Below are 16,113 nucleotides of genomic sequence, written 5' to 3'. Positions count from 1 at the left end.
TAGAAAAGGGGGAAACCAGGAAAGCATGACGAAATCCCTCTGAAACTATATTTAAAAACCTTTCTGATATGCTTTAAAAGGTTTAGTCCAAAAGAAGAAAGGAGCAAAAGTCATTACATACCCCTGATTTGCGGGTAAGAGATATAAACGGTAAGAGGTGAGTTATTTCGTGATCTTTAATAACTGGAAAAAGGTGCCTGCATTGAAATGGGATGCCTGGTCACTGGTGACTCTGACTTGTCACCTGAGTAACATCACACTCTATGTGGTGCAGTGATTGGGTGGAGCCACAGGCACCCGCTTCCAGCATCCTCAGGCACTCTCATGATCATCCAGTGCACATGCAACAACAGTTTCAGTTTAAGAAAACTATGCACCATAATATTTTAAAGCAACATGAAACATGAATATTTTAAACTAATAATTATAATTATCATTGCTGCATCTCAGAGTCAGTCTTTCACCAAGATATGCATATTAGGCTCAGTAGCTGAGAGCTTTAGTATAAGTCAGATTCTACTTCTAGTTGGTTTCTTTTTTTATTTTATATTTTACCAAAATAGAAAACACTCAAACATAATTACAGAGTACTGGGGATGGCAGGAAGTGTTTCTTCCAGATGCTCTGGATATTTGGATGAAGTATGAACCCAGGGATTTTGAGTGAGTTTCACTGGCTGTTTGCAAGGCTTGCCAAAGAGCAATGCCAAACACATGTGCTTTGGGAGCTGGCAGGCTGATGCTCAGCTGGGGATTCAGTGGTGAGCAGTTTCTAAACAACTCTTTGGTTGCATTTGGCTCTAGGAAGAATTTCCTTATGTGTGCTGCAGCATACGGATGTGGTTTTTAAATATGCCCAGCAATACAGCATCGATTTACTTCTCTGAAGAGTGAAGAAATCAACAGTGAAAATCTTAGCAATCAAGCCATTTTTACCACAATTCGATCTTAAGAAATCCTGATAGCCTATGCTCAGCTTTCAAAATTGTGTTGTTTCAGCTCATAAAATAAAAGGGTGAGCCTCTGCAGAGATGTGTAGACAGTTTCTCTCAGATGTACCAGGTGCAGCCTCCAGAAGCCACGCAAAGGTCCTCCTGGCCTTTTTAGCATCCAGCACCCAGGGAGCCCCTCCCCCCCATTCTGTGTTCCCATCTCACAAGCAGATTCGGAGTGTAGGATTTACATGGTAAATCTATCAGTACTTTCACACTTCAGAGCACTTTGGGGTCCGTCAATTCAGCAAACCAGGGACGTAATCCAACAGCAAGAAGGAAAAAAACCCGCAATTTTAACAAAGTAAACAATCACATACTAAAAAACACATTAAACAAGACACTCTACCCCATTAGCTGCAAGTTAGAAAACACCAACTTACTAAGACGATTCTAAGAATGTATGAACACAAAGTTTCAGGCTCCAGGGGATCCATCCCACTGGCCCCTCGCACCATCCCTGGAGAAATATCACGTCTCAGAGTTCCGCATGCTGAGTATGTGAGGAGGATAAAGTACAGGATGAGGGCAACAAGCAGCACACAGACAGCAGGGGCTGGGCTGCTCTTTTCCTAAAACTGTTCTTTATGCAACATTACACTGAGCACCCGCTGAACGCCAGGCTCTGCATTAGCAACAGAGTTTGCACGATAAATAACACAGGGACCCTATCCCAGTGACTGAGAAAGGAAAATTACTAGCAAATGGCACAAACCCTAAACAAAATATTAGCATATTCAACATAACAATGTAGATAAAAAAATACTGAACAAGTGAAGTTAAACATTTAAATGCAAACATGGTGTTCCATTAGGAAACTTACAAATATAAATGAAAATATTAATTAAAGGAGAAAACATGATGATCGCAACAGAAGCAAAAAAAATATTTTTTGATACAATTCAACGTCATCCACAATAAAAACTCTTCCCAAATAAGGAAGAGAAAAAAAACCATTCTTAAACTGATAAAAAGTTACCTACCAAACAAAAACACGGAACAAACATAATACTCAACAGTTAGAAAAAAAAAAAAAAAAATCAGGAACAAGATAAAGATTCCTGTTATAACTACTTCTGACCAAATTGTATTGAACATATTAGTGAGCCAAATAAATAAATAATAAAAAGTATAAGGACTGCAGGAAGAAACAAAATAGCCATTAGTGAAGGGGGTGGGGAAGGGAAGGACTGAGAGTTTGGGATTAGCAGACGCAAACTATTACATATAGGATGGATAAACAAGGTCCTACTGTGTGGCATAGGGAACTATATTCAATATCCTGTGATAAACCATAATGGAAAAGAATATGAAAAAGAATATATATATATATATATATATATATAACTGAATCACTTTGCTATACAGCAGAGATTAACACAACATTGTAGATCAACTATACTTCAATAAAATTAAAATTAAAATTAAAAATCAGTCTTTTTTGGCCACACCATGTAGCATGCAAGATCTTAGTTCTCCGACCAGGGATTGAATCCGCGCCCCCTGCAGTGGAAGCACAGAGTCTTAACCACTGGACCACCAGGGAAATCCCTAGCCATTATTCATTTGTAGGTAAAATAACTGTCTACATAGAAAACCTAATAAAATCCAAAAAAATAGGAGAATTCAGCAGAGTTTCTGGATAAAAAATACAAAAACCAACAGCATTCCTATATGCCAGCAACAAACGATTAGAAACTATTTTTAAAGAGCTACCATTTATAGGGAATAGGATAGTCTCAAAGAATCTACCACAGATAACCTATTCAACACAAAGTGAAAAAGAACCTTTGCAAACTCTGTCAACCAGTCAATCACGTGATCTAACAAGGCAGCCCCACACAAGGGTCAACCTGCCATCAACGCCTCCTGATGGGGTACAATGGAGGTATACCTCCAAAACTGCTGAACTTGAATCTTAGGGAGTAACAACTGGGACAAATCCGCTTCACAAAAGCTAACGCTCTGAAAAACAAAAAGGAGTGGAAATTATTCTAGATCTGCAGTTTTCAAACTTTCAGGTCTCCAAAGCCCTAAACTCTTTAAAATCACTGAGGGCACCGAAGACTTTTTGTTCACGGCAGTTATTATACCTAGTGTTATTTACTGTGTCAGAAATTAAAACTCAGAACTTAAAAAATATTTCCCATTGATTCATTTCAATAATAAAAAGCATATTAACATTAATAAAGTATTGTTTGAAAAATCATTACATTTTCCAAAACAAAAAATGTCTAGTGCGGAGAGTGGCGCTCAATTACGTTTTTGACAAACCTCTTCAATGTCTAGCTCACTAGAGGGCAGCTCATTTGCTGTGTGGCAACATGCTGTTCTAGTTGGAACACTGATCATGAAAATTCAGCCTCACGCAGCTATGCAGTTGCACGTGAACTGTTCCCAGGAACGGAACAGCAGTGCACAGTGAGATCAGAAGGGCTACACAGCCCTGGCCCTGTGGCTGGAGGAACAGGGTCGGGAGACCCCAGTGGATCACCCCTAGTGGAGACATTATGGAGAATGTCTTTTTCTTTATACTCTGTCCTACGTTTTCCAAGTTTTCTACAGTAAGTAAGCAAGTATGACTTTTTAGAATAAAGTTTTTTAAGTCTCAAACTGCTTTTCCCCAAAGCTTGGCAACATTGTTTTAGATTCATATATAGCACTCAGGAAGAGATTACAGAAAATACAATTTTAAGCTCATTGGCTTCAGTGAGGAGAAAAATATACCCAGAGGGAAGGATGAGTGCATAGCAAACAATGATCTAGAACAAATGTGCCCCCAAAGCATCTCCCCCTTTCCAAATATATGGGGAGAGTTGAAATAGAAAATACCTGATGTCATTTCCACGAAGAGAGTAGAGGAGGAACTTGTAGGAGATGAGGGAAAAACAGTCAGATAACGCGGGGCCCCGCAAGCAAGTTAAGTTACTAAGGAGAGGCACTCACTGTTAACCCCAGCATTCACACACAGACCCAGGGCCTGCGAGAGAAATTAGTACACTATTTCCTTAACTTCATATCAGAGAGCCCGTGCTGAATAATAGACTCTGAAGAGAAAAGCAAAGTCTTGAATCTTGTCTCTGATTTAGTCACCAGGTGATTAATAACACAGAGCTTCAGACTTCCCTGGTTGCACAGTGGTTAAGAACATGACTGCCAATGCAGGGGACACGGGTTCGAGCCCTGGTCCGGGAAGATCCCACATGCCGTAGAGCGACTAAGCCTGTGCGCCACAACTAACTGAGCCTGCACTCTAGAGTCCGCGAGCCACAACTACTGAGCCCGCGTGCCTAGAGCCCGTGTTCCGCAACAAGAGAAGCCACGGCAATGAGAAGCCCGCGCACCACAACGAACAGTAGCCCCCGCTCGCCGCAACTAGAGAAAGCCCGCGCGCAGCAATGAAGACCCAACCCAGCCAAATATAAATAAATAAAATTAATAAATTTTTAAAAATAACACAGAGCTTCATCTGCCTATTATTAACGTGAGAAAAGCAGTGCCTGCCTTACCTTCCTTTATAAACGTATTATCAGATATCATGAGATACCAAAAAGGTAAGATGTAAGATTTTGTCACCTTGTCAGCATACAGTTCTTAGATGAATTAAAACAGCTTTGAGAAGGGCATACTGTCTGTATTACTGTGTACCATTCGCTGAGCCTGAGGAAAGGGGGAGGAACTGGTCTGGGGAAGACTGCAAGCTTGGCTCTGGTCACTTTAGGAGACAATGCTGTCTGCTCAAACGATTCAGAGAAAAAGAAGAGCTGAGAGCGGGTTCTCATTGACCACGGGAAGAGAAGCAGGGATGAAGAGATGACAACATGGAGAAGAATTATTTCAAGAAATTGGCAGGGGCAGCAAAGAGACAGGACAAAAGTAGCAGAGGACGTGAGGGGTTTGCTTGGTTTGAAACAGGAAGGGGAGAAGGGGGAAGCAGGAAACACGGGAGCTCCAGGTGGGCCTGGGGCAATGAGAGAGGGGATGGAATAAAGAACTCGGGGGGAAGAATGGTGGTTTAGTTTCTGTGAGAAAATGAAGGGAAAAAGTAAATATGGCCCAAAATACTACCCCCCAGAACAAGCGAGGAAAGGATTCTGACACTATGTGAATTAGACTGACTTGTAACCCACAGTAAGCCAGCACTCGACCAACGCAGGCAACGCGTCTCCACATTGTGCCCAAGTGCTATTTTCTTTAACTCTTAACTGCCCGCGTGTGTGCTTCTCTGATACTTCACGTATAAACATAAAAAGTGCTGCTGGTCAAGATATGCTGTAAGTTTATACTTTGAATCATCTTCTCCCCCAACACAGCAATAATAGAAAATGCTAGTACATATATGTTTATTTTAATCAAAAGAATATCACCACTCAAAAACAAAAAAAATCAGCTGCCCAAGCGAGAAATGGAACAAAGTACAAGATAGTAATCAGAAGCCTGGCCAGGCTTCCGTCCACAGGCTGGCCACGGTGGCCAGGATCTGAATCCTTCGGGCAGGGGAACCAAAGGCACCCCACTCCTCTAGCGTGTACCTGGAAACAGGCTGTTTGAGCAAAACCACGGGTGAGAACAGTGGTCCCCTACCCTTAAAGGGGCCTGAAAAAAGCCACAGCTGCTGCCCTGGAACTACAGCTTGTGTCAACAGCATGCTACCTGCTGGCTCTGCAGAATCTCCACCATCATCACAAGATGGGATGCGAGCTCTGGGCTACAAACTCCTGGTTCTGGACTAGGGGGTGGGGCAGTGGGGACTGCAAAAATAAGACAGAGAGAAGCGAGCAGGGAGAGAAAGACAGAGAGAGAGAATAAACTCCTGCTCAAGATAAACATATAAACTAAAATTCTTAGGCATACAAGAAAAACTATGAAAGTCAGCCAAGAAATTCAGTAATCAGGAGACTCATTCATTCATGATAAAAACCAAGACTATGAAAGTTTAACAATAATGGACCCTCACTAAAGGATCTATTTCACTAAGAAGAATATCACACCCAGAAGGAAGGGGCAGGATATAAGAAACAGTGACCTAAAGCAAACATGACCCCAACACCTGACCCCCTCAAAAGAGATATACTGAATGTAGTCAGAACTCAGTAAACATTTGCTGAATACATGTTCAGGTTTAAGAACCTCCAATGACCTACTTGGAGTTCCTAAAAATAATTAAGAAATTCTCTGTCTTAACTAATTTATATTTACTACAGCACTAAGTAATTTAAACTATATTATAAATTAATCTTCAGATTGGCATTCCATTTTTAGTGATGGGCTTCAATTTTTTCTTTGAGTTTAGAGTGCCCAGAGCAAACAATGGCTCCACGGCCATCTCACCTCTCCCTTGCTCTGCCGTCTATGAAACATTCCCACCACCCTCAGCAGAGCAGTCTCGTAATTCACTGGACTCATCCTTTGGATGTTAGGCATAACTTCCGGTTCAAGATAGCAGCATCTTGATACACAGTTCCATCTTTTTAACTGTAAAGTAGTTCATGGTAAGGAAATTGGCTGGAAAGCACTTAAAAAATAGTCACACCTGAGACAATGAGTGGTTACTTATTTGTTGTACACAGTCTGGACACGACTGTTATTCACTTTCAATCAATGTTTAATTCAGCAATACTCAAACTTACCAAGTAAGTTCCCATTTCCTTTTCCAGAACGACCTGTTCATATAATGTAGCATCGATGTCTGCCTTTAAGGCCTGCACCTTTTTCTTTACCTTCACATGCTGCTTCTTTTGGAGCCAGTAAGGAAGAAGAGATTCTACAATTTGGTTAAAGATCTGGGAGGTAATCAGGAGAGTAGCCAAGCTCTAAAGAGAAGCACATAAATGATATTTGGCAATGTGGCTTAACAAAACCAAAGCATGTGTATAATTATGCAGTAAAAACAAAGAATCTTCAACAAATAGTATACTATTATGTTATAAAAACTAGTATTGGAAAAGCTAGGTGTTAGAATGATGTTTCTAATTTATTGTTTTTTCACAGGGAAGACAGACTAAAATACAAAAAGATTATAATACAAATAAGATTATAATAAAAAACTGCTTATGAGTCGGTAGGAGAACAAATTAACTTGAAATTGTGTTTTTTATTATCTCATCCTGGCTGCAACATGTGAGTCTAAATGATGTCACCAACTTTGAAAAAAGTTTAGCCACAACTTATTATTATAAAATTAATATATCCTCCCTCACTGTAGAAAAACTTAAAAGTTAGAAAAAAAGTCACCCTTAATTCCACAACCATGTCAGAACCACTACTAACTTTCTAAATATTTTTTTAATTAATTAATTAATTTTTTGGCTGCACTGGGTCTTTGTTGCTGTGCACGGGCTTTCTCTAGTTCAGGCGAGCGGGGGCTACTCTTCGTTGCGTTGTGCGGGCTTCTCATTGCAGTGGCTTCTCTTGCTGCGGAGCATGGGCTCTAGGAGCGCGGGCTTCAGTAGTTGTGGCACATGGGCTCAGTAGTTGTGGCTCGTGGGCTCTAGAGCGCAGGCTCAGCAGTTGTGGCGCACGGGTTTAGTTGCTCCGCGACATGTGGGATCTTCCCAGACCAGGGCTCGAACCCATGTCCCCTGCATTGGCAGGCGGATTCCTGACCACTGTACCACCAGGGAAGCCCCCTAAATATTTCTTTATAATCATATGTAAAAATAAAAGTAGAATCATCCTATATATAAACAGCTTTGTAGATTTCTTTTCTCACTTACTATATTATGAGCACTTTCCCATGTCATGAATAATTCTTTTTTACTTAGCTCATGCGCTGTTGTTGAATGTAAGTATTATTCCCAACCCCGACTATTATAAATGCTGCCCCTTACCTACATACATGAATCTTCACCCCATCTCTGATGATTTACTAGGGATGGATTAACGTTCTTGGCAAAGTTGCCCAAGTAGTTTCCAGAGGTACTGTGTCAATTTCCACTTTCCCCAGATAGGTATCAGTGTTTCCATCACAAACCACCTTAGCTGATATTAAAATTCTATGTTTTAAAGAGACTTCCCCCGTCCCCCTGTCCCCTGTTAAATAAAGGAGACTCTCTAAAGTATAAGAAATGAGGAGTCATACCCCATTAATACAATAATGGTAGGATTGGAAAAGGTATGTACATCTAACCTATCGATTTCAAATGTAGTATTTTCAAAAATAATTTTTTAAATACTAAGAACACAATATTTAATTTTATGCAAGCTCTTAGAACCGTAACTACAAAATCTTTTAACTTTCTGTTATACAAATTTTTAAATTCCTTGAAAAATGATCCCAAGCTCTCATATAAAGATTAAGAAGCCTAGGCTTTGAGACTCTGCTCACTAACAATCACAGTATATTAAAACCAGGAAGGAAGAGCCCTTACTGGTAGGTGGCTCAAGTATAAAAAAGAGAAATTAGAAAGCAATAATTTAATTTATTATTCACTATTATCATGTGATCCAGAAATGGTAACACAACAAAATATGTCATCTTTCTTAAACATTTCAGAAACGATACAGCAGTGCATAGGATCTGCTGGTCTCTAAAGTTCAACAACTTATTAATTTAAAAATGAAATGTGTGGGACTTCCCTGGTGGTACAGTGGTTAAGGATCCTGCGGGGGCTTCCCTAGTGGCCCAGTGGTTAAGAATCCGCCTGCCAATGCAGGGGACACGGATCCCATTTGACACCATCTCGCCTGGTCCAGGAAGATCCCACATGCCGCGGAGCAACTAAGCCCGTGTGCCACAACTGCTGAGCCTGCACTCTAGAGCCCACGAGCCACAACTACTGAGCCCATGTGCCACAACTACTGAAGCCCACACGCCTAGAGCCCGTGCTCCACAACAAGAGAAGCCACCACAATGAGAAGCCCATGCACTGCAACGAACAGTAGCTCCCGCTCGCCGCAACTAGAGAAAGCCCGTGCGCAGCAACGAAGACCCAACACAGCCAAAAATAAATAAATAAAATAAATAAATTTATTAAAAAAAACAAAGAATCCACCTGCCAATGCAGGGGGCATAGGTTTGATCCCTGGGCTGGGAAGATCCCACATGCCGCAGAGCAACTAAGCCCGTGCACCACAACTACTGAGCCTGCGCTCTAGAGCCAGCGAGACACAACTACTGAGCCTGTGCACCACAACTACTGAAACCCACGCACTCTAGGGTCCGCATGTCACAACTACTGAGCCCACATGCTGCAACTACTGAAGCCCGCACGCCTAGAGCCTGTGCTCTGCAACGAGAAACCACCGAAATGAGAAGCCAGCGTGCTGCAACAAAGAGTAGCCCCCACTCACCACAACTAGAGAAAGCCCGCACGCAGCAATGAAGACCCAATGCAGCCAAAAATAATAAAATTAAATTAAATTAAAAAAAAAAAAGAAATGTGAAAGAACTATTTAAGGTTATACCATTACCTGAGACACACACAGAAGTTCAATTAATGAATACATTTTGCTGTTGAAATTGTTCTTACAAGCTTTGATATGAACTCTATATTTGATTTTGTGCTCTACATGATTTATTTTGCAAGTTGGTTAGCTTCAACAAATTTCTTTCCAGTTGAGTATAATACACAGTGCAATTGCTAATTGTTGTTTATTTAGAATTGGGCTTAGAAGTACACAAAATTTAATAATTTTATTTATAAAGATAGTAATGGGAAGACAATTACATTACCTGAATATAGGAAACCACCTCTCAAACCTAAAAAATTTATACCTTTCTGTTTTTCACACTCACCTGACGCAAAAGCTTCATATCCCTCAGGACAAAGGCAATGTAGAAGAGTGAGGCAAAGCAATTTAAAAAGTTGAACTGCCAAAAAAAAAAAAGATAGCAATATTTAACACTGCATCACAGTACTTCATTACAACTATGAAAATCACATTAAAAAACGTAATGAGGCACTTCCGGTCCAGACAAGGTGGCTTGGACGTGTTTCTCCTACTCCCCCTCGCTAAGCACATCTATGAACTCAAAATATCGCGAGAGGCAACCAAAGGAGAGCTCTGAAAGGTGCTAAGAGGAAGAAGAACAGGTTTGGGACCCCAGGGCTGAAGGAACAACAGAGCACCAGCGCATCTTACGTCCCTACTACTTTCTTACAAAAGAGAGAGTCCAAGGCCCAGCATCTCCCACCCCCAACCTAGTAACCCAGGCAGCAGGGAGGCACATTCCTGCCCACCCCGCTCAGAATAGGAGTCCTGACAACAGGCAAGCCCAGCAGCACTAACAGGGAGACTGACGAGGACCCCCACTAACAATAAGCTGCGAGGGGATGTGCTCTCCTTCCCTTCCGCCCTGCCACTCCCCTGCCCCATGGAGAGATACCAGGTGGGGTGGCTAGGCAGCACCAGAAAGGAGGGCCCTGACCCAACAAGCAGTCCAGCCCTGGAAGCCTCTCTGTGCCAAGGGACCTGAGATCCCCACGACCCCCAGAGAGATACCTAGGTAGCCAAGGGGGCACTAGCAAGAGAGATCAGCCAGAACAACCAGCCTGGCCCGGGCAGCCTCTTTGTCACCATGGGCCTGAGACTGCCCTGCCCAGACACATGGTTCAGGGGTAGGGGTGCGGGAGTGGGGTGGAGATCCCACCACAACAGGTGCCATTTCTTCAAGTAGTTCCCCTGCTCAAGAGCCTGCAATTGCCCCCAGGACTGATGGGTTTCCTTCCTGCCCCCCAGCCGCACACTGGCTACTTCCTCCTGTGCAGCATCACTTGCCGAGACAAAAGACTGCTCTGTGCACAGTATGAGCACTTCATTAGTGAGGGAAGGGGGAGTCACTGGAGAAGGGCATATTGTCTGTATTACTGTGTACCACAATGTGGCCACAGGGTAGGGGGAGGTAGGGGTAGGGATGGGGGTGCTGAGTTAGAGTAGAAGTTGAAAAGCAAAAGCTCGGAAGGCTGAGAAACGCTCTCCGCACAAGACTGAAAAGGAAGGGAGAGACCTAGCACACACAGTGGAGGATGAACAGACCCTAAGGGATGAGCCTCTTCACAAGGCAGTCACCTGACATTGTATCTGGCACCATCAGAGAATAATCCAGTCTTACAAATAACTAAATTCTTTAAGACAAATGGAGTGTTTTACCTCTAATGGCAAAAGCTCCATATTGGGATCTTTTTGAATGAAGCTTTTAATGCATTACACGTTCCCCTGCTTGTTTTCTCACACAGAGAACACAGAACGGAACATCCTTGCTGACTCAGCACCAACATTTTGAATATAAATTATTTTACATGGCTAGAGTGAGGCCTTCAAGCCTTTTTAGATATGGATGGCCGCTTGCCCCTTTTCTCAAGTCCAAACTGCTGAAATTGTTGAATTCTCATTACCTATTTATGAGAGGTTTTCCATTTCCTTCCGGGCTCTTGCCTCTATAAATATACCTACTTCCAGAAACCTAATCACCTTCCTAATGGTGGTTTCTCATCTTTTAAGGATGGAAAAACGAGATAAATAAGCTTCTCAGAATGACTTCTACAGCTGGAACAAAGGCTCTTTCTAAGCGAGGGCCTGGGAGTAAAGTACATGGACTGGGTTAAATCAATTCCAGTGGATAGTTCAGAGGACTCTTTACGCACTCTTTCTTGATTCTCAGCTATGTTACAGACGGCTGAGGTAATCTCCGGATAAACAAGGTGATTTCAGGCTGGTACCTCTTTGTTATTTCTAATAATGGTGGGAAGAGGCATAATGTGTGCGCTTTTACACAAACAGCAAGCAGGTTACACAGTGCCTTTCCTCCATCCCTTTCCTCCTACTCTTCAAAACATGCTGGGAACCTCTTGGACTTTGGAAATTTCTTAGACAAAATTTTTAAAAAATAATAATTTAATGCTCCATCACTAAACAGAAGGTGGATAACTGGAAGGACTGTTGAATAATGAAACATTCAAACCCAAGTCACCAAAAGGAAAATAATAGAAACGTGTCTATAAAGTAGTTTTTTTAAATAATTGGAAATTGGCTATAATACTAATTTCTACATTTAAAGTCTTATACCGTGTGCACATTTGTAATAAGACTGTTGAACGTTTATGTAAACACACATTAATCAATCCTTGCCTACTTGGACAGAGTATATTAACTACCTGATACCTTAAATCAGAATCAAGTCTTCATATTTATACTCCTAAATATTAATTAGGATGTGTTAGTTTCAAAAATACAATGGACTTGTATATAAAAGATCTACTTACCACTAACACTTTCAGAATTAGGTGATTCTGGTAGGCAGATTCCAATCTGTGATTCTCTAAAATATTAAAAAGGAGAGGTAATGTCTCTCAGGTAAGAAAGCAGAATGGGAGCATTGTCATGAAGTAAAGTGAGACTTGTGCTGAGGGCAGAGATGTTCAAAAACAGAGCCTCAGTCAGTAAACGCGCCAGGCTACTGCTCACCACCAAGAACATCAAACAAAAAAGAAACTAAATTTAAGACACATTTTTCAAGATACTGCAATAGCACCGTGGTCCGAAATTATTTTTTAAATATTACTGCAATAAAGAAATGTAGTAAGTGTTGGCAAATGATCCCACAGATACCAGAAAAAGACCCTGTATCATCGGTAATAGTAAAACTGAGAGCAACCTCTAAAGAGTAGGGCAATAAATAAAGTTTATAAGGATTATCTTAAAAGGAAACTCAAATTTCCACCCTAACAAAAGGAGACACTGTGCAGGTCCCAAGACAGCAGGGCAAAAGGACAAAAAAGGAAGATTCTGAACAGAAGTATCACCTTGCACAGAGAGGCAATGTTAGGCTGACCTGGATTTGAACCTCAACTCAGTGACTATCTGACCTTGGGCAAGTCACTTAACCTCCTGACACTCAGCCTCCTTGCCTACAAAACAGGGCTGACACCACCCTCCTCCCGGGGTCACCGTCAGGATTAGAAATACTACCAAACCCCAGCATCAGCTCAAGGAAAGCACTCAATAAATGGTAGCTGTCGTTATATGACTAATAAAAAGAATTTAAAATACCTTTCTGGTCCATGAAGTTAAGGCCTAGACTTCTTCCTAGGGATTAATATAACCTATTTATTTGTTTGAATGAATAAATTAATTAATGAGTGAATGGCCCATCAAGACCTTTTCAAAACTATAACCAAGTTCCTCTTTTACTACAGAGACAGACAAGAACACCTGCCTTCACTGAGTTCAATGGCAGGCCCCACACAACTACACAACTGGTTTTCAGATCCCAGACATAGTTCTTTCAGCCAGAGTATTGTGGAGATAATTCAACTGATTTTATCCTTAGCATAAAACACGATACAGTATTAGGAGCACAGGTTGGACCAGCCTGGCTCTACCATTTGCTGCCTAAACTTTGTTAATTCTCAGTATCTTTAGCCATAAAATCGTGAAATAACTTCTATTTCATGGTGTCCTGAGAAGGTGAAAATGAGGAACTATGGATAAAGTGCTTAGCAGGGCACCTAGAACATACTAACAATAAATGAGAGCTGTGAGAACTGTGACCTGGAGATCATCAGAGCTCCCAGAGCCGATGACTTTTCCTTATGTCTCTAGAATGAGCCCAGAGCAACACCTATCTTCTTTGCAAGGTAGCGGTTACATGAATCCTATGATCGAAGCAATATTTCTTAAAGGCAAATGAGACATAAATTCAAAGCATTGAGTCTTACCCCATGAAGTTAAAAACTCGGCAGCATATCGATAGAGGCGGTTCATGATCTCAATCACGATGGCATAGATGATGCTGGGCACATACAACAAGATACTGGTCCACTCGGACCTGCTGTTCTCATGCAGATCCAAGGCCCAGGCCTCCATGTCAAAGTAAATCATCATGACAAACAGAGAGGAATAGAGACAGAGGCACACAAACGGCAGGGAGACCAGGTAAATGCGCAACTGTCTCTTGTAGCTGGGGTACAGTGGTTCCTCCCTGCCGGTGACGGAATTGATACCCAGGACCCCGTGATATCCCGGCCGGGGCTCCTCAAACTGTCTCTTCATGACCAGGGTCCCCCACCTGTAGGTCATACTGGCACAGCCGCGCTTCCACACTTCCAGGATCACTGTGGACCAGATCAGGTTGAACGAGGCGAAGACCACATACTTGTCATAGTTTTCCCACACAAACAGGTAGTAAGGTAGCCCAAGGACCGCCACAGGGATTAAGGCAAAAGTGAAATATTCCAAAAATCCAAAGTAAAGAGCGATTGTTTCTCCAAAGTAGCCACGAATACTATCTACAATGAAAGGAAAAAAAGGACCTTAAATCCCAACTGGCAAAGACTTGATTTTTTTAAAAAATCATTTCAAGTAAGCTTATTCACTTTTTTACTTAAGTGGGGATCATTTAAAACCCTTATTTCCCAATCGGTGTGTGATGGTAAATCCATCGTCCATGAAGTACAGAGACCTCGCTTGTCTCTACAGCAATAAGCCTGACACTTCCCCCAGCTCAGGGCTCAGGCCACAGCTGCTGGGGCTGCTTCGGGTCTGCTTCTCTTCACCTTCTCATCTGGTGGATGCCTTCTTCACAAGGAAGAACTCACCTCGGGCTCATCCTCAATCCCCAAGGTCCTAGTTTAAATTCAGCCGTGGCCAATGAACCATCTTAATTTGGGGGTTTACTTTACGCTCCCCACTTTTCTCTCCCTTTAATACTAGAGTTATAGAGGTTATTTTCAAAAAAGACTCCTCATCCACAATATCCTGCTCCCCCCTACTCAAAGCTGTAAACTTTCATCAATATGTCATGGCAAACTTTTCAATACACTGAAGAAAAATTATTCAAAAGCACAAAACGATATCCTACACATTAACTGTTAGAATACATGGAATACATTTATCTATACTTTCATATAGATAAATGCACTGGGCAGAAGACGGGCCAAGCAACATGAGCTAGCTAACCCAAAAGAGGTCATGAACACCGTGTCCTTTGCCGGCCACATTTACATGGGTGACTGCCTAGATTGTAAAAGCATCTTGCACTGGCACCAAGGTGGGATGCAGGGGGTGAGGGAGGTGTAATAGTTAGAGTTAGTATTTCTTGGTTAATTACATGAAGTTAAAACATTGTGTTTTTTTCTCTTTTTTTTTTTTAAGATAATGTGTCACATCAGTCTATGTGGATGGTTTAGAGTAAACAGGGATACTATTTTCCCCTATCCTTAATTCTTCTACTAACTCAGGAGCATGTTCAAACAGTGGGTATGATGAGGTAACCTCAAATCAGAATCAGGTTACAAGAGAGGCCCGCGAACCGCGATGAAGAGTGGCCCCCGCTTGCCACAACTAGAGAAAGCCCTTGCACAGAAACGAAGACCCAACACAGCCATAAATAAATAAATATTTAAAAAAAAAAAAAAGAATCAGGTTAAAAGATTAAAAAAAAAAAAAAAAAAAAAAGCCACTCATGGTCCTGGGCTCCAAATCAGACCACCTCTGTCTTTTGACCTCAGGGGGACGTTCAAAATTTTCCTGAGCCCCAGCTACTATCTTCAGTCCCAGCACTCCCAGAGGCCTCTAAACCACTACCACACCCATGCTCAGCCTTCACCATCAACTCACTTTTTCCCCCTCACTTTCTAAGAAGTAGCTACTGGATACGGTCACTCACAAGACCTAGAGGCAATATTTAAATTTACTGCCACCTAAATGCTAAACAAGGTGAAAAAATGTCCTAAGTGTAACATAAAATGACTATTACATCACCTGGAACTATCAAAAACAAACATTTTTCCTTTCAAAGAATGCAAGGAAAAATTCAAAATGCAATTTCAAAATTTGACCTTAAAAATGATTTATGTTCACTGTTACAATATTATAATAATTGTTTTCAGAAATGGCAATTAGAAAGAAAATTTGAGAGGAATTCCTTTAAACAAAGTCAAAAAGGCAATGTCCTTTAAAGAAAAACTGATAGTAATGCTTATGGTGAAAACTACCATCTTAAATATAATCCTTATGCTTAAAAGACATAACTGAACCAAAAAAACTTGAACATCCATATTGACAGAAGTTTACACAGAGTTATGCTCAACACACACCGAATAAATTAATGGTTATTCTTCTAAGTGTCTTAGAGAAAATGGACAGTTCCAGTAATGCACACCAAGATCCTTATAAACTAC

The 16,113-nt window shown here is 41.4% G+C and overlaps 1 protein-coding gene across 2 annotated transcripts in view; it reads right to left on the bottom strand.

Moving 5' to 3' along the window:
- ANO10 (anoctamin 10) overlaps nt 1–16,113 on the bottom strand; it is a 233,319-nt gene that overhangs the window by 188,051 nt on the left and 29,155 nt on the right. For both annotated transcript variants that reach the window (XM_061195262.1, XM_061195263.1), the window contains exons 6-9: nt 13,651–14,220; nt 12,196–12,251; nt 9,729–9,803; nt 6,622–6,804 (exon numbers count right to left, since the gene is read on the bottom strand). In XM_061195262.1, coding sequence (XP_061051245.1) covers nt 6,622–6,804; nt 9,729–9,803; nt 12,196–12,251; nt 13,651–14,220 — 884 coding nt within the window. The remainder of the gene's footprint in view (nt 1–6,621; nt 6,805–9,728; nt 9,804–12,195; nt 12,252–13,650; nt 14,221–16,113) is intronic.

The sequence above is a fragment of the Eubalaena glacialis genome, chromosome 7 (assembly GCF_028564815.1).
Source record: "Eubalaena glacialis isolate mEubGla1 chromosome 7, mEubGla1.1.hap2.+ XY, whole genome shotgun sequence".
Taxonomy (NCBI): domain Eukaryota; kingdom Metazoa; phylum Chordata; class Mammalia; order Artiodactyla; family Balaenidae; genus Eubalaena; species Eubalaena glacialis.
Note: the sequence above shows the minus strand (reverse complement) of the source record. Positions and strands in the feature narration are given on the sequence as shown.